Genomic DNA, 22,067 nt, shown 5'->3' with positions numbered 1-22,067 from the left:
TTATGCCCCTCTTACAGTCCACTATCCTCGTTTGGGGGGACAGGGAATTAGTTGATAATAATAGGGCAGTGGAGCCAAAAGATTATAGGGTGCCAACTTAGGAAGGTGTCCCTCTCCAACACCTTTCTCACTCTACAACCAAGCAACAACAGTTCTTCCAGTCCTGCACGACCAAGGAGACTCATTAACCGTAAAAATATGTTAAAATCAATTATCAGTACTTCCACAACTCTCCATATCTAAACAGGCGACTTACTTTACATCTACCCATAATTTCTCTGTCAGTTCAAAGCTACAACGAAAACTTCCTTCTCTCACAGACGTACTAAGAGGGTTTATCATTTCTTCCACAGATCTCCACCCACCCTCCCAAGGTCCTCCCAGTCAGGCTCAACATCGTGGGTAAGTTAGGTAATCCCATATCCCAGTTTTCGTTTTTGTTTTGGTGAGATTTAGGTATATGAGAGTATCGCGTGCTTACTTTCTTTTTCAGTTTTTGGTGTTTCTGTTGTTTTCTGTGTGTATGTGTGTGTGTGTGTGTGTGTGTGTGTGTGTGTGTGTGTGTGTGTGTGTGTGTGAATTTGTGTATATATTTTATTTGCCTTCATAATCTGAGTGAAGATTTAAAAAAATCTAAAATTAACGATCTCGTTCATTTCTAGTTTTTTGTAATTTAACCTCGTGCGTGTTTTTCTTTTCTTTTTTCTTCCCATGCTCTTTCTACCACTGGCGCGCGCGTGCGCGTGCGTGCGTACATGTGTGTGTGTGATTTTTTAAATGGGAAGTTCCTTTTATATTCAGGATTTTTACATATGCTCCGCAGCTCTTACTATTTCTCAGTTTATATGTGTGTGTGTGTGTGTGTGTGTGTGTGTGTTTCATAAAGTATGGCTTGTTAAAATTTTGCGACGTGACCTGGAACGCTACACTTTTTTAATTGTACAGCGCACACACACGCACACACACACACACACACACACACACACACACCTTTACATTTCCCGTCCATACAGTGTGAAGTCGTGAACAAAATTATAAAACAACCTCCTGTAACTTATTTTTATTCACGCTTCCTATATCTAGTAAAGAAAAATAAAGAGGTCCATTTATATAACCTGAATTACGCTGTAGGAGAGCAATATTTACCTTACCAAAATAAAGCAAACATCAGTAAAGCAAATTAGGAAACTATGGATCACAAGAGTATGGAGGCTTTTTTATTTTTATATTTATTTATTTATTTATTTTCGCCATTTTACATACGTCTCTTGGTCTTTGGCGATTTTCTCTGGGGTCGTATTTTTGGGCGTGATTCTCTCTCTCTCTCTCTCTCTCTCTCTCTCTCTCTCTCTCTCTCGCTCTCGCTCTCTCTCTCTCGCTCTCTCAACTCTTGCTCCCCATTCAATAATTACGCTTCGGGGTTTCTAGTACTCCACCACGGCCATTTTTTTTTTCTGTCTGTGTGTGGTTAGATTTTTCGGGCTAAATTCTCCTGTCTCGATTTTTTTTTTCCGCTACTAAAATGCATGGGAAAAGAGAGAGAGAGAGAGAGAGAGAGAGAGAGAGAGAGAGAGAGAGAGAAATGCGTAGTAAAGAAAAGAAACAAGACCAACGAAAGAGATGAAAACAAAGAAAATCATCCAGCGCTGACGAAAATCCGCTTCATAATCCCTCAATAGCTTGGCGTGACGGAGATCATTGACGTACACACACACACACACACACACACACACACACACACACACACACACACACACACACACAAGAGTTTCCCTCCCTCGATTATTTTAAAGCTTAAAAAAAAATGCGAAAGAAAAAAGACAGAAAATCGCTGGTGGGGATTAGCTTTGTTTTGATTACTGATAATTTTCTCTCGGATTTTCAGGCAATATAGACGCGTTTTCTTGTTAAGGGGGATTATTATTGTTGTTTTAGGTAAAGGAGCAGGATTTACAATATTTAGTGCCGGATTTGATGGATTAGTTAGCGCTGTCATTGTGTGGGTAACTGATGTATTATTCCAAGCAGAGCCATGCGATTTGATTTGGCTGAGAATTAGTTATAAAAGACTGGAGGACAAACACATTATAAGTAATTACAGAAGGCATATATAACTCACAGTAGATATATAGTAAAATTTGTTCTGCGCGTCTCTTCAGCCTCACGTTACACAGACCTTTCCTTCCCCAGCAATAATTCCGTCACCTGCTGTTTCTCACGTTAAGACTGTCACCTTTCCTTTCAGTCATACTCGAGTCCCTTGGCCCGTATTCTTGTCGGTTAAGGAAGCTCCCAAACAGCTGTACTTAAGCGATTTGTTTTGATTAGACCTTGCCCTCCTTTTCTGCGTGACTTAAATCATTCTGATATCACCATAATCTGCATATGTACAATCTCACATACTTTCCTGTAATTTGTCTACCTTCAACTGTGAGGAAATTTCTTTTCACGCTGTAATTTACCATACAGCTCAATGGCAAAATAACACAGTGCAAGGCTCCACATCCTTTCCACAGCACTATTTCGTGGCTAGAACCGTATTTTAGTGATAATCTCTAGTTAAACCTCGGCATTTAAAGCAGGGAAAAGGCAGCATTAAGCCAAGTAAAGGGGGGCACTACATTTTCAGTCATAGTAAACTTATGTTATTACGTATCCTTGCGTCACCTCGTCCCCAAAACAACTATATCTTCCTCTGTCTCAGGATTTACGACAGATGACCATTTGAGGTCAATTTAGTGTAAACTTGGCATAGTCAGTCACTATAACCTTAATTTATTACCATTTCTGGGCGTCATCTCTGCTACATAGTCATCAGATATTCCCCTCAGCTCAGCATTAATGATGGCGAAAGTGGAAAAGCATACCCAGTCATAGTAACCTTAATTTATTACCATTTCTGCGCGTCACCTTTGCTGTTCCCTCTTAATTCAGTATTTATGATAGATGGCGATTTCAGGGCATGTTCACGTAAACAGCCACAGTAACTAAATTATTATCAAGTCTGCTCGTCGCCTCTGCAGCACAACTCCCAGACGCTCCCCTCTCCCCACATTAGCTCCCACATCTGCTGCTTCTCACGTCAAGGCCTCCTCGCTCCTAGCGGCTGAAGGTGATGTGTTGGCGTGGGTTTATCCCGGAGACGCGTGGAGTGCAGGAGGGAAAGGCGAGGTGGGGAGTAAAGGAGGGAGAGGGTAGGTGGAAAGTGGAGGAGGGAAAGGCGAGGCGGAAAGGTGTTCCATTTAGCGTCGTTGTTGTTCTCGTGACCCCAGACTCTTGCGGACGTGAGCTTGGCGAACTGAATGTTGACGTGGCCCTTTTTCCCGCAATCAGTCATTCTACATTTTTATTTTTTTATATTATTTTTATTTCTTTTATTTCTAGGGGGGAGATAGAGGAAAGTTGAAAAGACGTTCATGAAGTTTCGAAGAGGCTACCACAAATATAACATTATCTGGAGACGGCAGGAAAAAACAAAAAAAAGACAACTCGTAAGATGGGCTACATACATGGCCGTAAGTCTAGGTGGAAGAAGGGAAAAGCGAGTATAGTATTTTCACCTAAACTTGGCAAAAATTTTTGTCTTTTTCCCACTTTATTCCTCTATACTCAGAGGCAGAATAAGAAAGAAAAGCCTACTGGCCTAAGTCCATGACACTTCTTCGTGACTAGCATCATATTCAGCTCAGCAACATGTTACAGCTGACCATTGAAGATGGAAAAAAGGCAATTTTAAGTCAAGTGCGTAGGAAAAGAGTATACCTGCTAGGAGTGAGCACAGTTAGATCATAATGACTTGAAGGAAGGAAGGAAGGAAGGAAGGAAGGAGGGAGAAGGAGGAGGAGGAGGAGGAGGAGGAGAAGGAGGTGCAGGAGCAGGAGAAGGAGGAGGAGTAGGAGGAGGGCGTTTCTGCGGTGTTTCTCGTGTCTAAGAGTCGTAGCATTAGCGAACGCTCACTTGAGGGAAGGGCTGACCAAGGAGAGCACAGTAAGAGGCATGTTGTTGGCGGGAGTTGGTAATGTTGGGAGGGCTGAAGTGTGGGGGGGCGTTGGAAGAGGCAGTTATAAGGAACCAGTATTAGTGTCGTGATGGGTAGGGTTGACAGACACATAAATGGATAGATAGATGGATAAATAGATAGACTGAGTGACTGACTGATAGATGGATGGATTATGGGACAGATGGAAAGATAAAAATAGATGAATAAGTGGATAGATACTCAGAGAGAGAGAGAGAGAGAGAGAGAGGGAGGGAGAGAGAGAGAGAGATAGATAGATAGATAGATAGATAGATAGAGAGAGAGAGAGAGAGAGAGTTTTTTTTTCTTTCTAATTACCAGCATTAGGCTATTTACATGCGCTTAATATGTGGTAATACCTGAAATTAAAGTTTGTTATCGTCCTGCCTATTAATGTTAAGGAACTGGGGCACTGGACTTTGGAAGAATAAGAGAAGATTGTTGTCTAAGGAGAGGCGTAAGTTGAGTGAGGCGAAGGACAACAGTTGTGAAGAGATGGTGAGGCTGGGATAAGATACTAGGAAGGAGGAAGGAAGGAAAGGACAGCATACGAGAGAGGAGGGAAAGAACGGACAGGATGCTAGAGAGATGAGGAGGGAAGGAACGGACATGATACAAGGGAAGAGGAGGAAAGGAACTGGCAGGATACTAGGTGGGAAGAAAGGGGATATCAGGAGAGAAGGAGGGAGCTGGATACGAAGAGAGAAGGAGAGGGTAAGATACTAGGAGGGAGCGAAAAAAAGGTAACTGGTAATAGTGATGGATGGGTGAGACGTGGGCAAAATAGTAGGTAGAAAGGAGAGGGTAGGGTACTAGGAAGGATAGAGAGGAGGAAAGGAGAGGAGAGGGTACTAGGAGAGACAGGGAGAGATAAAGTACAAGGAAGGAGAAGGATACCAGGAGGGGGACAAGGGCACTACGAGGGAAGGAGGGTGGGATGCTGCGAGTCAGCTGTGTTATGAGCCAGCCTGCTTTAACCACTGGATATAACATAAAGACTATGGATTTATTGGCAGTCCCAGCACAACACGGGGTATAGGTTAAAGATAATATGCACCTGGTTAATCCTCGCGTGCTCGTCTCTGCTCTATTCCTCTATTTAGCTAACATGCTCGCCTCTGCTCTAATTCGTTATCTAACATGATTGCTACTTCAGTCCTTTATTTAGCTAACATGATCGTCTAACCTCTATCATTTTTTATTTAGCTAACATGCTCGCCTCTTCAGTACTTTATTTACCTAACAAGCTCGCCTTTTTGGTACTTTATTTAGCTAATATGCTCGCTTCTTCTAATATGATCACCTCTTCTCCAACACTTTATTTAGCTAACTCCGGACGATTCTATTCAGCTGAGAGTGAGAACTGAAGCCTGAGAATGTTAATACTGATACCATTACCACTCTCATGGTCAAAACAACTCCATATCTCAGCTAACTTCAGACGATTTTATTTAGTTAAGAGAGCGCCGCAGGAGCTCGAGTCTTAATTTAATCTCTACAGCCTGAGGACATAATTTAGACACAAAGCATCTTCTTGAGGGGCTCTGTCCGTCTGTCTCACACTAGTGATTTTTGGACGATTGATACTTCACTCCCGTAGACTTTACAGACTTTACGGAGGCCACACCACAGTACACTACATAAAATTAGGCTGTGAAGGGGTTAATGGAGAGAGTTTTTAATCCCGTCATTACACAGGGTATCTCCAAAATTAAATTGGAAATTGGAAGGAAAAAAAAAACTTCGATCTGAAAAAGTAAAGGGGACTCGTGCGTGTGTGTGTGTGTGTGTGTGTGTGTGTGTGTGTGTGTGTGTGTGTGTGTGTGTGTGTGTGTGTGTGTGTGTGTTGTGTGTGTGTGTGTGTGTGTGTGTGTGTGCTCAAGCGTTTTTTCGGGGAGGGTGACCTGAGTTAGACCTGAAAAATGTGCTACCTAATCGGACGTAACAGCCCTATTTTTTTCTTCCTCCTCCTCGGGACCCGGCCATCTACTGGGAGACTGGCAGAGGGTTTAATTGCCTAGGAAATGGAGGATTCTTTTTCAATTTATATTTTCTTTTACTTCTAACCTCTTAATTTTAAGTATTTTTTCATTTTGTTTTCGTTATTACTAGATTTTTAAGCTTACAAGATCGCCCTTGAAGTGAAAGGGGTAATGAAGCCCACACCTGACCTCACCTGTTCAAAAATAAATAAATAAATAAAAATAGATAAACAAAAATAAACTGAGTCTAGTAAATTAATCATCTTATAGCAGGAAGAAAACAGCAAAAATAACTATACTGTGGTCCAGTGTCAAGATTATTTTTATTTTTATTATCATTACCTATTTTTATATCCAAGGAATTTCTTTTTTTTTTTTTTTTACTCGAGAGGCTACACGTACACCTCATTAATCTCTTCACACCTACGGCTCTCAAGTTAGCTAGGATTTCAGGAAGGAGCAAAAAATAAAATATATAAAAAAGGTCTCAGATTCAAGGATTTTAATTGCCCCGGAAATGAAGTTCTTAAGTTTTATATTTCCTGGAGTATAGTCTTGGTCTCTCCTGGCAATTTAATTAAGCGTAGGAGAAAGGCTTTAAAATGGAGTAGCAAGACTCAGCTTTAAGTAATCTCTCCACTAATAAGGCGAAATCTTGAGCTAAATGTCTGGTCGGAGAATTAGCAACACACACACACACACACACACACACACACACACACACACACACACACACACACACACACACACACACACACACACACACACAACTTTTTCGAGAAGCTTAACTGACAGGAAAATGCTTTTTTTTTTTTTAAATAACTTTTCTAATATTCTGCCTATCTACAAGTCAGCTTTATCAAGCTTAGTAGTATAATTTTTAACTTCCTAAGCTGAGTGTAATGTCTGGCAGTGACAGTAACTAAATAAAGAGGGAGAAAAGGCACCATGTCGACGAGTTTAATTGGCCAGGAAATGGAAGCTAAGAACCTAGTTTGGAAGTTAACATATCCTCGCACCACCAAAGGGTCCATAAATACTTGAAGCCCTACGTAACTTGTGCTTAAAGTTCTCTCGTAGTCATTTACACTTTGGCTGTGGCGGATCCTGAGTCGTTGGATGTTTGCTGGAAAAAAAAACCCTGTACAGATCTCTTCATTTCTGGCCAGACTCTAAAACGAAGCTACTATTATTTTTTAACTTCATTGCTGCATTTGGTTTCTGTTGGCTGAAAAGAAGCGCCCAATTTTAGCAGGAACAAAAAAAAAAATGCTGTGACGGATTGTTATGAGTTTAATTGTCGGGGGTTAATAGGAAAAATGCTGTACAAATCTCTTCCTTTTTTATCAGGCTGTAAAAGAATTTCTTTTTATTTAGCCTCTTTGCTGCGTTTGGCTTATATTGGCTAAAAAGAATCATAAATTTAGCCGGAATATATATATATATATATATATATATATATATATATATATATATATATATATATATATATATATATATATATTATGTTGTACTTCACAGGCAAGGGGTTTTTGCAGGGTGGAATCTGTTGAGCTCCCTAGAAAAGATTTACCGACCTTCAGCAAGAGCGATGATTCAGTTACCAAAAAGTGAGATCAACTGTAGAATAAAAAATATGCCCATTACATTAAGACAAGCTAAATAAAAAATTTCCATTATTCGGTCTGCAATGCTGTCCAAATTGTAAGTTTAGATTCTTGAGTAATAAGGGAATCGCTAATCATTATAGTGTTTTTTTCTTATTTAAACCTGACGAAGTATAATCTAAGCCACAACACCATTATTGGGTATCTCAAAGGACCGACTTTTCCTCGATGTTCACTACACATAGTTAATTTCCTTGCTCTATATGCCTGGCTGATATTTCTTGAACACTTGTGTGGCTTTGAACTAATGAGAATATCGCGACCCAATTAATTACTCTTGATTAGTTTTGCAGGGTTTCATTAAGTCTGCACCCGCGTTCAAGATGGTGTTAAGGGGCTATCAACAACCCCTGTTGAGTCAGAGAACGATTCCTTTTATTTATTTATTTTTTCATACTTTCTTTGTCTTTTTTACCTAGAGATTATGAACTACAAGACAGGCTCTTAACTCGACTAATGCATGTCTCAGGTGTTACGACTCAACTGTGATGTTCTATCAAAATTTCAGATGAACATTTTGCCCTTTCTTGTACTGTACACCCAATAAAATATCGCATTCCTGGAGTTTACTGAATATGAATACGAACAAAGTCTCTTTCACTGATGGTTCTATCAGCCGGTACCCCCGACTCTATAACAGAGAATCACGTATTACGCTGTTTAATGTAATTTCCAGCAGTGAAAAAATGCAAAGGGTGATTTTTATGCTTGCATCACGGGGAAATCTATTTATCACAGTGCTTCATGCATGTTTTAGAGAGTTAACCGCTGGAATCAGGAGGATATTTTTTATTAATATCTTGCTACCAACATATAACCTTATAAAGCCATGGAGTGACAGTTTGAGTGAACGGGGTTAGGAACAGACTCCATCAGCCCCTTCATAACCTAATGTCTCTCTTAGAGCTGAAGAAAATTTGTTTAAGCTTCTGTGCGGTAAGAGGTGCGATATTTTTTTTTTTTTTTTTTTTAAGGTGGGGGAGGTGCGATGATGGGGGTAGTGTGAGGGAGAGGGGAGTTGGTGGGGGTGGTGTAGGGGGAGGGTACACCTTCCCTTTCACAGTTTTGGGGTAATTTGCTGGGAAGAGAGTCTGGGAAATTTACCTGTTCTTATATCGCCCTCTCTGCTTCCCTTTTGTAGTTAGTTGTGCGGCCATCCTTTGCCGGAGAAAGAATGAGTCCCGCTGAGAAAGTAAGCGCGCTCATAAGAGAGGAAACGCCCAAGTATCCATATATACCTTTGTGTCTTAGTGAATTTTAGAGCTCGTGGCACCTTTACCTCAGCGATTTGTGCATATTACACCTCAGTATCTTCATTTACGTGATTGGTGTGAACTACTCTATTCTGATATTGAAAGGACTTATATAGCATACAAGGGAATGTTAAGGTGACATGTGCAAAATAAATCGCGAAGGAAGAGATGTTACGTAGCCTCTTTCTTCTTTTCCTTATCATGCATTTTCTTGAAACCAAGTTATAAGTGGAGGAACCAGTGTAAATTTCTCATGCTGGCCAGACTGGTGGACACACTTTGTTTCACCCTTGTATCTGTTCAGTTAAGCCCCCCTTCCCCCTCCACCTCTCTCAGCCTCACTCTCCATCTCTCTCTCTCTCGACCTAGTTCAACCTTTCCTTTACCTCTTTTTCTACCCAAATATCTCTCTTCCCTGTCTCAACTCAAGCCCTCCCTTCCTCCCTTACCTCTCTCATCCTTGCTCTCCATCTCCCTTTCCTCTCTCAGCCTAACTCCCTCATCCCCCTTACCTCTCACACCTTAACACTCCCCACCTCTTTACTTCTATATCTACCTAATTAGCTCCACCCATTACCTCTTTCTCTACCCAATTAATCTCTCTCTCTCTCTCTCTCTCTCTCTCTCTCTCTCTCTCCCTTTCCTCTCCTCTTCAGCCCACTCCTAAATTACCTCAGACAGTGTGTAAGCCCTCTGGGGAAGGAGGGTGGAAAGAGAGAGAGAGAGAGAGAGAGAGAGAGAGAGAGAGAGAGGAGGGGGGAGGGAAGGGACGAGAGAGAACAATTTTAGACCAAGTTAGACTGAAAAGAGTATAGGAGAGGTCTTCCCTAGGCATATTATAATCTTCTAGTAGGTCACCCTTACAACCCAGCTCTTACTTCCTCATGATGTTAGCACTGTTTTCCCCACTATTTCCTTATACTGCCAATCCCTTCAACACGATATAGATATTCTTAGTTTTTCCTACACCCACACTATATTTTTCAGCTTGGGTGAGAGTCAGCAGGTACATATGGGGTTCATGAAGGCTTTATCGAACCACTTCTGTTTGAAAGGACTCCCTGTGTTAAATTGCCTACAGATAGAATGAATTAAAGTAGAGAATATCAAAGTGAAAAGATTACGAGTATTTTCTTCCACATTTTATGATGGTATTTGGACTGTTTTTCCTATTTCTTCCTAAAATTTGATGGGAATGTTCCTCCTTATTTTCTCATAATGTTAGGACTGTAACGAGCTTGCTTCCCTATTACGTAAGGTTAGATTTAAATTCTTGTTTCCTCATAAAGTAGGGCACATTTTCGCCCCAATCTCCCTTAAATGTCAGGTTCATTTTCGTCCTTATTTTTCTTATTATGTAAGGATTATTTTCTAAATTTCTTCGCTGTTAAGGAAATTTTCTCTCTCATACCTTAATGCGCATTTAGCCCGCTTTTTTCCTCATAATGTAAGGTCTATTTTCCTTCTTAGTTCCTCACAACGTAAGGTGTATTTTCCCAGACGCCCCTCTCACTTGGATTCCAGCCAGTCTGCTCCCCCTCTCCCCCTTCTCTCTCTCTCTCTCTCTCTTTCAATCCATTCTCATGTAATCCCTTTCTCTTTTGCATTTTCCTTTTTTCTCTCTCTCTTTCTCTCTCTCCTTTTCCCTCTTGCACTTTCCCTCTCTCTCCTCTCTCCCCTCTTTCCTCCCTCCCTCTTCATCCTCATTAAATCTCTTTTTTTTTTTTTTCTTCTCTCTTTCCCTCTCCCCTCATCCATCTCGACCTCTCCTCCCCCGAGCATAGTCTTTTTATGCATTTCTCTCTCTCTCTCTCTCTCTCTCTCTCTCTCTCTCTCTCTCTCTCTCTCCTTATCTTCTTTTCAAGTAGTTGTATTTCCTTCTTCCTCCGTCCGTCTTTCTTTTTTCTCTCTCTTTTCACCAAATTCATGCAGTTTTTTCCCCTTCCTTTTTTTCTTCGTATTTTCTCTGTCCCTCTCCACTTCTCTACCTCCATTTCCTCCTTTTTCTCTTTTTCACAAACACTTCGTCTTTAAATCGTATTTCTTTTCCGTTTTGGATTTTCTTTCTCGTCTTCTACTTCCATCGGTCTCTCTCTCTCTCTCTCTCTCTCTCTCTCTCTCTCTCTCTCTCTCTCTCTCTCTCTCTCGGTGCACCTTCATATCGCCTTTCTTTTCTTTTTTTTTTTCTTCTCCTCCATCGCCTTTCTTTTTTTTTTTTTTTTCCTCTTCCTTCCCCTCCCCCATTATCTCCTCCTCCAGTCACCTTCCCTTTTTTTCCTATACTATTTTCCTCTCTTATTTTTCCCTCTTCTTTTCTCTTAATTCTCCCTCTCCACGCCCCTCCCTCCATTTCCTCTCTTTTCTCTCCTCCACCAACATGTAGTCTTTGGCTTCTATTTCCTTTCTTCCATTTTCTTTTATTTCCCTCCTGCTACTTCCACCGGTTTCTCTCTCTCTCTCTCTCTCTCTCTCTCTCTCTCTCTCCCTCATTTTCCTTCCCTCTATCTCTCTCTTCCTCCCTCTCTTTCTCCTTTCCTCTCCCTCCCTCACATTCCTTCACTCTTTCCCTCCCTCCTTCCCTCCCTTTCCTTCCCTCTCTCCCTCACGCTCCCTCCTTCCCTCCTTACAGAGCCACACCGACTGGGGAATCAATAACTCTGGTGTTTGGAGTTCTCTAGTCTCTCTCTCTCTCTCTTTCTGTGTGTGTGTGTGTGTGTGTGTGTGTGTGTGTGTGTGTGTGTGTGTGTGTGTGTGCGTCCCCTCTTCACCCTTTCCATTCCCTGAGCTCCCTCATTAAGGAGACGTCCATATCATTGTTAGTATTAGGTCATTAAAGTTTCCATGGAATTATTTTTTAAGTTCTTCTGTACCGTGATATTTTCTTTATATTCATGCCAACCCTCCACTCGTTTATATATCTATCAATCTGTCTATCTGTCTATCTATCTATCTATCTATTTGTTTTTTTATTCCTTTATTATGGGTATTCGTAGAGCAAAATATCTTCTCTGACAGTCTTTCTTGTTTACCTTCTCTCAGACCGATGAATTATTTTTTTTTATTTTCTTCCCTCGCTGCCACCAGACGATTTTCTTGAGTTTAAGACACACGTGTAGCTTTGAAGTTTTTTTTTTTTTTGAAGTTTCTAACCCGTGCCACTAAAAAAAAAAAAAAAAGGAAAAAAGAAACCTGTACGAAACTGAAAATACTTGTCAAAAATTAGCAAGAGTTGGAATCAAAATGACGTCTTGGGGCTGAAGGGGTTAAGTACAGTACCATCTCTCAACTTAAGCCGCCTCTTAAGCCCACATTCTCGACTGGTAATGAAGCTCCCTAACACCTCTTCCTTAGCGGTTTATTTTCGGATATGGGTGGTTAAGATCCTTTTGTGTGTTATGTATGCAGAGTTTGTCGACGTTGGGAGGATTTATGTGACACAGAAAAAGGGGTATGGTGTAATGGGCAAAATAAATCGCTAAGGAAATGGTGTCAGGGAGCTTCCTTAAGGAGGAGAATGCGGTACTTAGTATTCAGCCAGATGTTCCGTCCTCTTTTTTTTTTTTTTTTTTTTTTTTTTTTTTTTTTCCCCCCGACTCATACAACGGCCTGCCCCTTCCTGCGTTAAAAAGGGATGGGAGTCTGATTATTATAAATGACCCGGGCAAGAAAAAGGGCCTTGGAAAATTAATAGAAGAAAGGGACCTTGGAAAATTAATAGAAGAAAATTACTAGAAGAAAAAGGACCTCGGAAAATTACTAGAAGACAATTAGTAGAAGAAAAAAAAGGACCTTGGAAAATTATTAGAATAAAATTACTTGAAGAAAAAGGATCTTGGAAAATTACTAAGGAACATTACTAGAAGAAAAGGACCTTGGAAAATTACTAGAAAAAAAATTACTGGAAGAAACAGGACCTTGGAAAATTACTAGAGGAAATAGGACCTTCGAAAATTACTAGAAAAAGTCTTTGGAAAATTACTAGAAGAAAATTATTAGAAGAAAAAGGATCTTGGAAAACTTCTAGAAGAAAATTATTAGAAGAAATTATTAGAAGAAATTACCAGAAGAAAATTACTAGAGGAAAATTACTTGAAGAAATTACTTCGAGGGAATTACTAGAAGAAAATACTAGAAGAAAATTACTAGTAGAAAATTACTAGAAAAATACGAGACGAAAATCACTACAAGAAAAAATACCACAAAATTACTGGAAGAAACCGGGCCTTGGAAAATTACTGAAAATGTGGGAAAATAGGAGGGAGCCTGGTGGTCTAGCGGACGAGATCCCTTTGCTTTCCAGTGGCGTTGTCTTTTGTTTTCTTGGTGTTTTCTTCCTGCCTTCCAGACGCTTTTCCTCAGTGTATGGTAGACTCTTCGAATGGAGGGCAAGATGGGGATTTATTACGGCCCTTCAGTACTAGAGGCCTTCCCTAAACTCAAGGAAATCGTCTGATAGCAGCAAGAAATAATAGGTCGATAGATAGATGAACAGATAGACAAACAGATAGATAGACAGAAAATAGACAGATACATAGATAGAAAGAGAGAGAGAGAGAGAGAGAGAGAGAGAGAGAGAGAGAGAGAGAGAGAGAGAGAGAGAGAGAGAGAAAGAGAGAGAGAAAGTAATGGATGAATAAATAAAAAAAGATAGACAGATAGACAGATAATAGACAGAGATACACAAACAAACAAACAGACAGATACAGAGATCCTAAGCACCGTATCCAAAATTAAAACAATGAATAAAAACAAAAAAATTCTCCAGCAGCCATTTTTACTCCCGAATGAAGAGAAATTTATACATGATGCCAAGGATTCTGGGAAAGCACGATGTTCAATAAATCGGTGTTAATGATGAAGAAATACTGAGAACAAGGAGGGAGAGCAGGGAGAAGGAGAGGGGAATGGAGGGAGAAGGTGAGGGGAATGGAGGGAGAGGGGGGGGAATGGAAGGAGAAGAACAAGGGAATGGACGAAGAAGGGAAGGGGAATGGAAGGAGAATGAGAGGGGAGTGGAGGGAGAAGGTGAGGTAATGGAGGATAAGGAAGGGGAAATGGAGGGAGAAAGTGAGGGGAATGGAGGGAGAGAGTGAGAGGATGGAGGGAGAAGGATTGGGGAATGGAGGGAGAAGGAAAGGTGGAGGGAAAGACAGTGAAAGGGGAGAGAAGGAAGGGAAGCAAGAATATTTATGTGGTAAAGTATGAGGAAGTAAGGATGGAAAAAGAGGAAGTAAACGATACAATGAGGAATATGGAATTATGCAATAGACTGAAGGAATGCTACGGGAAAGTGAGAAAATATGAAGTAAGAAGCGTAAAATTATGTATTATAGTAAAAGAAAGCAACAAGAGAGAGAGAGAGAGAGAGAGAGAGAGAGAGAGAGAGAGAGAGAGAGAGAGAATGTCCAAGCAAGGAGAGAGAAAGAAAGAGGAGGGGAGGAGAGGTGAGAAAGTCCAAGGAAGAAAAAGGTAAAGAAGAGGAGACGAGAGGAGAAGAAAGTTCATTAAATGAGAGAAGGAAAGGAGAGGAAAAGAGAGAAGTCGAAGAAGAAGAAGACGGAAGAGGTGTTGAGGAGAGGAGAAGACAGGAGAGAAAATCTAAGCAAGAGAAGAAGGAAGAGGAGGAGAGAGGAGGGGAGAAGAAAGTCGAACCAAGAGGAGGAGAGGAAAGTCCAAACACGAGAAGGGAAAGGAGATGGAACGGCGAGGAGAGAGGAAGAGGACTGAAAGACAGGTCAAACAATTACCCCACTAACTGAGTTGAGCGTTTTTCGATAGCCGGGGTGAGAGCCAGAATTCATTTGGCTAAAAGGCTTTACGTTAGCTGCCACCACCGCCGCCCCTCTTACGTCGCCCCCTCTGTTTAGCAGGAAAGGGTTAAATTCGATCAAGCGAGAGTTTTCTTTACTTTACTTTTTTTTTTTTTTTAAATTCTGGGATTGGACATCATACCACTGCTGTCGTCATCGTTAACATCATCATCATCGTCATCGTCATCATCATCATCGTCGTGGTGAAGTCATGATCATCATCGTCATCATCATTAGCTAGATAATTACCAACATCAATGTCATCGTCGATGATAGTTGTATTAGTATTAGTAGTAGTGTTGATGATAATAGCGATAATAACAATAATAGTAATAGTGATGATGGTGATGAAGATGATAGAAATGACAGTGATGATGATGATCTATCTATTGCCAGATGCCATAATCCCGTAAGGGGTAGCCATTTGACTTTGAGTTATCTGTTTTACGGGGAGGGGCACTAACCCTTCACCAACCCACTTGTTGACACGTAGGGGGCACGTATGGTTTGGTTACATGGTTACCACCCAGCGTGGTAAATGGTTTCTTGGCTTACTGGAAACCATTTGGTTTGTCACTCAATATAAAACCACCTATAAAGGAATGAAAAGCAATAAGAAGTGACGAGAAAGATGGGAGAAATAGGAAGAGAGGAGAGCAGGCACAGAAAAAGAATGATAAAGGCTAAGGAAGAAGTAGGCAGCACAACAATAAGTGAGTGGTTGATGGTCGCCACCACCTACCACTAATGATGATGATGATGATGATGATAATAATAATAATAATAATAATAAAGACAAAAACAGTGATAATAATAAAAAAAAAGGTCTTACGATGATGTATTAGGTCAGTAGAAGAGCTTCCCTGCATCCACACCCACCCAGGCCACAGTGAGAAGTGGGTGAGTGGTGGTGGTGGTGGTGTTATGGCCGTGGTGCTCCGCTTTAATGTGCTCACCCTACCAGATGCTAATGGCTCCTGGTTATTGGGGGGTGTGGTGGTTAGAACATTTAGGCCGAAAGTGGGGGACCGCGAGATTGAGTTCATGGTGTGATGCTGATGATACTACTACCACTACTACTATTGCTACTGCTACTAGCACTACTACTAATAACAATAATAATAACTAAAATTCTGAATTTGCTCAAGCAATATTCAAAGAAGTCCGCATTCCAGATAAAAATACTGTTGTTACCATTGTAGACCAAATATTAAGGGACTTTTAACATGACTCAGAAATTTTAATGGATTTTGACCTTTGACCTTGAGATCAAGGTCAAGGTCATTCATACTATGCAAATAATGTTCACTCATTACCCACTACATTTCCACCTAGTTTGGTCAAAATCAGCCAAATATTTTTCGATTTAGAACTTTCAGGAATGAGGCGGCCATTTTAGTTTTCCTCAATATCTCAAAAGGTATTTGTTGGATCTCATTATTAATACCCAGGTGCACTAGTATATGTTGACGACTGCATACTGGAACATTTGCAAAGCAATCGATTCTGTAGGTTTTGCTGCGCAGGAGAGCAAAAAGAAAAAGAAAAATAACATAGAGGGCGCTAGTGCGCCGCTAGTGCTGGGAAAGAAATTTTTGTGCTAAAAGAAGCCTGCAACCAAAGTACATCACTCCTGGAATGCCAGTCTTCTTGCTCTCCCCCCCAAAAAAAAAAAAAAAAATAGAAATAACATCAATATCAATAGGAACTCCACAGAATGTGGAGTTCTTAAGGATAATAATAATAATAATAATAATAATAATAATAATAATGAAGAAGAAGAAGAAGAATTATAGGCTAATAAAACAGACGACGGTCCAGCACACAGTTTGAAAAACCAGAGATCAAACCGGTGGTGTACTGGTTAGCATAATCGACATATTGATCCTCATGTAGTCGACAGACAATACTTGTGTATTCTTCTGCTACTTCTCATTGGCAGACCACCACCTGAACATTACCGACACTGAGAGGCAAGCCACATGGTATCCTCCAACCCAGAAAACTGTTGGGTAGCGCTTGATGATCTAATAGCCTAGGGTGCTTCAACCGGAGGAGACTCTTAAGGATTAAATCTTAGGGGTCACTGTTGCTTTAAAAATCAGAACTCGGTAGCCTACGTTCCTGATAGGACTAATAGGATTGAATGATAGACAGACAGATAAATATATAGACATATAGATAAATAGATAAGTAGATAGATAGATCGACAGATAGATGGACAAAAGGATGGATAATAATGTTGCCTCTGCTGCAGAAGAAAGCGTGAAAAAGAGAAAAGCACCTGTCCTCTCACTCAGCTAAAAAGTACCATAGATTATAGGCAATTCGCCCTACATAACTGCTCGCTTTCACGGCAATGTCAGCTTTCAAACACGGCTGACACGCAGGTTAATAGCAAAGGATTATTAGGCTCTTGACTCGTAAGTTATGGCGATGGTAATTTACGGGGCAGCGTTATGGAGTGATTCACTGTTTGGTAATGGATCTGCTCTTGTATTATTACGAAGTGCTAATGCAACATGTGAAGAGAGGCATAAATGTAGTTTCAGAATGTTATTGTTGTTGTTGTTGTTGTTGTTGTTGTCGTTGTCGCTTAACTCCTGTCTGTCTGGCAGAGCAGTCCCGTCAACCACAGACCAACAACTGCTTCTGTGGGGCAGTCCTACAGGTACAGTTAAGTACATACACCGTGTAGGGATCCGGAGCCCTTTGTGGTAGACAGAACCTCACCAGGGTCAGATCAGGGTCTTTCCCACAGCGAGGTCTGGGGAAATATGAGAAGGTTTGGCGTCCAGGCGGGCACTTCAACTGCTCCACCCAGGATGCACAGCCCCACCACATGAAGGCTCCCCGTCAGCGCCAGTTTGAAAATGTAAACACTCGAAGTACTCTTTGGATTCGGTGACGACATTTTCATTGTATTCTTGCTGCTGTTGGGCGATTTTTTTTTCTTTCAGTTTAGGAGACCCTAACTTGGCCTAAAACTACCATCTCTCCCTCTTGAGTGCTGAGGTGTAACAGCAGATTAAAATATGGTCCTAATCACGAAAATGTGCGGTGGAAAGGACGTACAGCCGTAATATTGTCTTTTTTTTTTTTCTTTTTTTTTTTTTTTTTTCACCACAGAGCTACGTGAACTAAGCGGCAAAATATGAACCTGGGCCAAGTTAAGGCGAAAGAAGTAAGCGGGGATGATGAAGGCTATATTTGACCTCTCCATTTTGTGAAGTCTCTCCAAAGCAGAGTAAAACTGTTTGTAAATTGTAATAATAAATAACTGAAAAGGGAGATAATGATGCTGTCTATTCTCTCCATTTTATAAAGTGTCTTCTGAGCTGAGTGTAAGTGAACGTAAGTAGCAGTAGCAGTAAGCGGATTGAAAAAGCAAACAGATTTTCCTATAAATTACCCGTGTGAGGAACTAAAACCCATTGTAATGATACTGTACCTGCAAAACGAGGCCAGTTAAATCCCACGGAATCACATTTAAGACCCAGAGTAACAGGCTAACAAGCAAAAGTCCCCCTTCTTTCCATTCTTATTGTTGCAGCTCATTATAGTGGGGGGAAATGCCCTTCCATCCGCGAGCCCACAGACTGACACCCCACGACACAACAATGGGGCAGCGGCAAATGCTAAGTAAAACCCTGGTAATGAACGGAGCTACGTATGGCAAGGAAAGGAAAAGTGTTCTATCCGCCCCAGACACAATGCAGCACCCTCTCTTGCCCTAACGAGGCCCCCATCCCCACAACACAAACCCCCCCACCCCACAAAGGCTGCCACTTGCCACGCGACGCCCTGCCACCAACAAAACTGCCCTGACAAAAGGTTTATGGCTGCGCTGCTGAAATTAATTGCAAAAAAGTTTCAGCGACTGTTTAGTGGGGGGGGGGATGTTTGTTTGTTGATGTTTTTGGTGCGGCGGACGGCAGCTAAACGTGTGACACTTAAACAACTGTGGGGTCCTATAGCGTAGCTGGTTTTAAACACAGGCACTACTGTATATCCTAGGGTGCCATCCATCCACCCACTCGATGTAGTGCTACTTTCGGGTGACTATACAGTACATGGCAGATGATTTCCCGTAATCCCTGACACTATTCTACGTTGGGTGGTAACCATATGGCCAACAAATGTGGTCTAGTGGGCTAAGGTGCCCTAACCGCATAGAGTACTGGTAGGTTCTTTGCTCACATAACGCCGCTCAGGAATGTTCGACCGGTCACTCTCGTCGTAAATGCCTGAACTCAGTAGCCTAACCCCGGGTCCCTATGCTCCTAATGGGAAAATAAAGGATTGGATGAAAGATGGACTACATATAAGCGACCATACTGACTTTTACCTACAAGATGTCTCTCCTCAATGAAACCATCTGTCCGTGTAATAGTAATAATAATAATAATAATAATAATAATAATAATAATATAAGGTAAAATCAAAGTGAAACAGGTAATAGAGATTCTTTCTACCCCTTTCACGACATAATATCTCTCATAATTTATAAAGTATCGTCTGGTAGTGAAGATATCCAAATAGTACATTCAAGTTAACAAAAGCACGATTTAAAAAAAAAAAGCCACAGTTGAGGACAAAATTAGATCCACGCCGAAGCTGTAAATAATGGGAAAGTGAGCGATGTTCTCGAAACTTAGTGATGAAGTCTTCGAAACCCAACAGAATTTTCAGAATATTATTGATGTTTCTCGTGATTGTTCGGCCCTAGATTGGTATCACTGGAATGTTGATACATGAAAGATATCACCGGTCCAATTGGACCGGCTGAGGAAAATAATAAAATAAAATACAAACAGTAATTTTAATGAGCTGCACGGATACAAATATGAAAAAATAGATAATTATGACTGAGATCATAGCAAGTATAACATTAGTTATACTCATAGTTAGCTATAGTTAGCTCAGAGAGATTATATAACATGGATGGTATCACTTGGTCCACCTGGGATCATGGTAGTAACCTCTGAGGCAGTGGGCGCGCGTGACCTCACTCACAGCCAGAAGTGACACCAGAGTGACCAGACGGACCACCAACACTGTCCATGGAATTCTGGGATAAATATGGCACCGGTCCAGGTGGACATACAAATGCCAATCTAGGGATTGTAGAGAAGGGCACCGGTCCAGGTGGACATACAAATACCAATCTAGGGTAGTAAGCGTGGAACGATAGTAATGTCTGGAACTGTACGTTTATTTCACTGATAGTCTGGTCCTCTGCTTCAAGGATGATCACTGCATCATTACAAACAAATCATCACATCAAGCAAAAAATAAAAAATAAAATAAAATAAGAAGTAAATAAATAAACTGAATTCATGAAACCTACATTTATATCCTTGGTAATTACCTTTTTCCGTATAGTTCCCCTGATTTTGTAAGACTATCTCTAGGCAAGTTTATTAAGCTTAGGAAGGACCACTATGTCTTTTTACTCTAACTTTGCCTAAAAGTGTCATCTCTCCATCGTGAATGCTGAGTTGAAGTAATAGACAGGCACTAGATTATGCTGCTAATCACGAAGAAGAGTTATGAACAGGGTGTAGAACAGTACTAATATCATTTTCTGTAATTAAGCTATGAGAAATGAGCTGCACAAAGACGAAAATCAGGGCTAAGTTAATGTGAAAGACCAATAATGATGAAGAGGTTATTAGGGATATGTGAAGTCTCTCAAATTTTAAATATTTCCCCCACCCCCCCAAAAAAAAATCTGGTGGAGGTACCCAAAATAAATGAAAAAAGATTATCGTACCGCAGGAGGTTAAAAAAATGGGAAAAAAAAGTCTTGTAACAGTTTTCCTTTTTCCTCATCACCTGCTTCGTCCGTAAAAGCCGACCTCATCGATTAGCTCTTTTAGTACAGTGATGCCTTGAAATTCGTTTGCTTTTAATCCCTATAGATATTTTTACTCAGTCTAGGAGATATAGTAATATTTAAGGGATTAATGAAGGCTATATCTAACTCTTAAATTCTAAATATGTCTCCTAAGGTAAATGAGAAGAGCTGTTAAGAGCAAGGAAAAATTTAGTCATATTTTTAAAGATATCGTCTCATCCCTACTTTAAAAAATCATCACATCACGCAAAATAATAAATTAATATAATCAAGAAAACAAACTCCATTATCGTTTACGTTCTTCCTCATCACTTGTTTCTGCTATAAAACTCGCCTTATTGATTAACTCGGCCTGATCGTGAAAGCCGAGACCATGAAATTTTACGAGGCCGCTTGCATCATCAGAATTCCGAGCGTCGTGTACACGAGAAGTTTGGCTAAGTTTTCCCTCACGAGCCACCCCATTTTCTTCGCCTCCCTCTCGCTGTTTTCTTTTTCTCCCTTTTTTCTTGTCTTTTTGTTTCTTTTTCTTTTTTTCCTCTCTGTCTCACTTGCTTCTTTCTCCTTTTTTTTTTTCCACGCCTTTCTGTCTCTTTCTTCCTTCTCTCTCCCCTGCTTTTAATTCGTCTCTGTCTCTTGTTTCTTTTTCCTTCTCTGTTTTTATTCGTCTCTGCTTTTGCCTCTTGTCTCTGTCTTGCTCACACTTTCTCGTTTCTCATACATGTCTGTCTGTATGTTGGCTCTCTCCAATCATCATCGTTGCCTTTGTTGTTGGCTCTTGTTTTTTTATACGTAGTAGTTCTCCATTCACCAGATCCCCTTCCCCATCTCTCTCTCTCTCTCTCTCTCTCTCTCTCTCTCTCTCTCTCTCTCTTATCATCATCATCATCACCATCACCATCACTACAACATTCCCTCCAACTAATGACTGAGGTGGGTAAGATTAAAAAACAAAGAAAAGATGTATTAAAAATAAATTATAAAAATACCTTCATTTAGGAGCAAAGGAAGCATAATTACCTCCGTCATTAAGTTTATATTTATAGCTCCTTTCGTCTGCCTGTCAATCTGCCTGTCTGTTTGTCTGTTACCAGCGTTATGGAAAAACTTTTATCTAAAATTGCATCAAACATGGATGAATGATTCTGTGTCATTAGAGGAACAAGTTATTAAAATCTGAGCTAAAAAGATCATAGGTCAAGGGCGGGATCAGGAAATTATTAAAGAGGGATGGTGCTGCCTAGGGGTTCTGTTGTTCTCATGTGTTTTATTCCCAAAGGCTTTCATATTTTCAGATTCTTTTCCCTCAAGATTGTAAGGAAGAGATTTTAGTCATTCATCTCCCCCTCTCGTCTCTCTCTCTCTCTCTCTCTTATGCCTCCTCCTCCTCTTCCGTCATTTTGCACTTCCTTCCAATTCACCGCCACCACTTGCTCATCCATCCACATTGCGAAAGATATGAAGTTAAGGGGGAGGG

General features: G+C 40.7%; 1 protein-coding gene across 1 annotated transcript in view; it reads left to right on the top strand.

Moving 5' to 3' along the window:
• The window catches only part of LOC145394644 (uncharacterized), a 67,049-nt gene that overhangs the window by 27,374 nt on the left and 17,608 nt on the right, over nucleotides 1-22,067 (top strand). Inside the window, exon 6 of the mRNA XM_080268425.1 lies at nucleotides 354-402. Coding sequence (XP_080124551.1) covers nucleotides 354-402 — 49 coding nt within the window. The remainder of the gene's footprint in view (nucleotides 1-353; nucleotides 403-22,067) is intronic.

This window comes from Coenobita brevimanus, chromosome 28 (assembly GCF_032717465.1).
Source record: "Coenobita brevimanus isolate Jiangsu-jjx chromosome 28, ASM3271746v2, whole genome shotgun sequence".
Lineage (NCBI taxonomy): Eukaryota > Metazoa > Arthropoda > Malacostraca > Decapoda > Coenobitidae > Coenobita > Coenobita brevimanus.
This window is presented reverse-complemented; position numbering and strand designations above follow the sequence as displayed.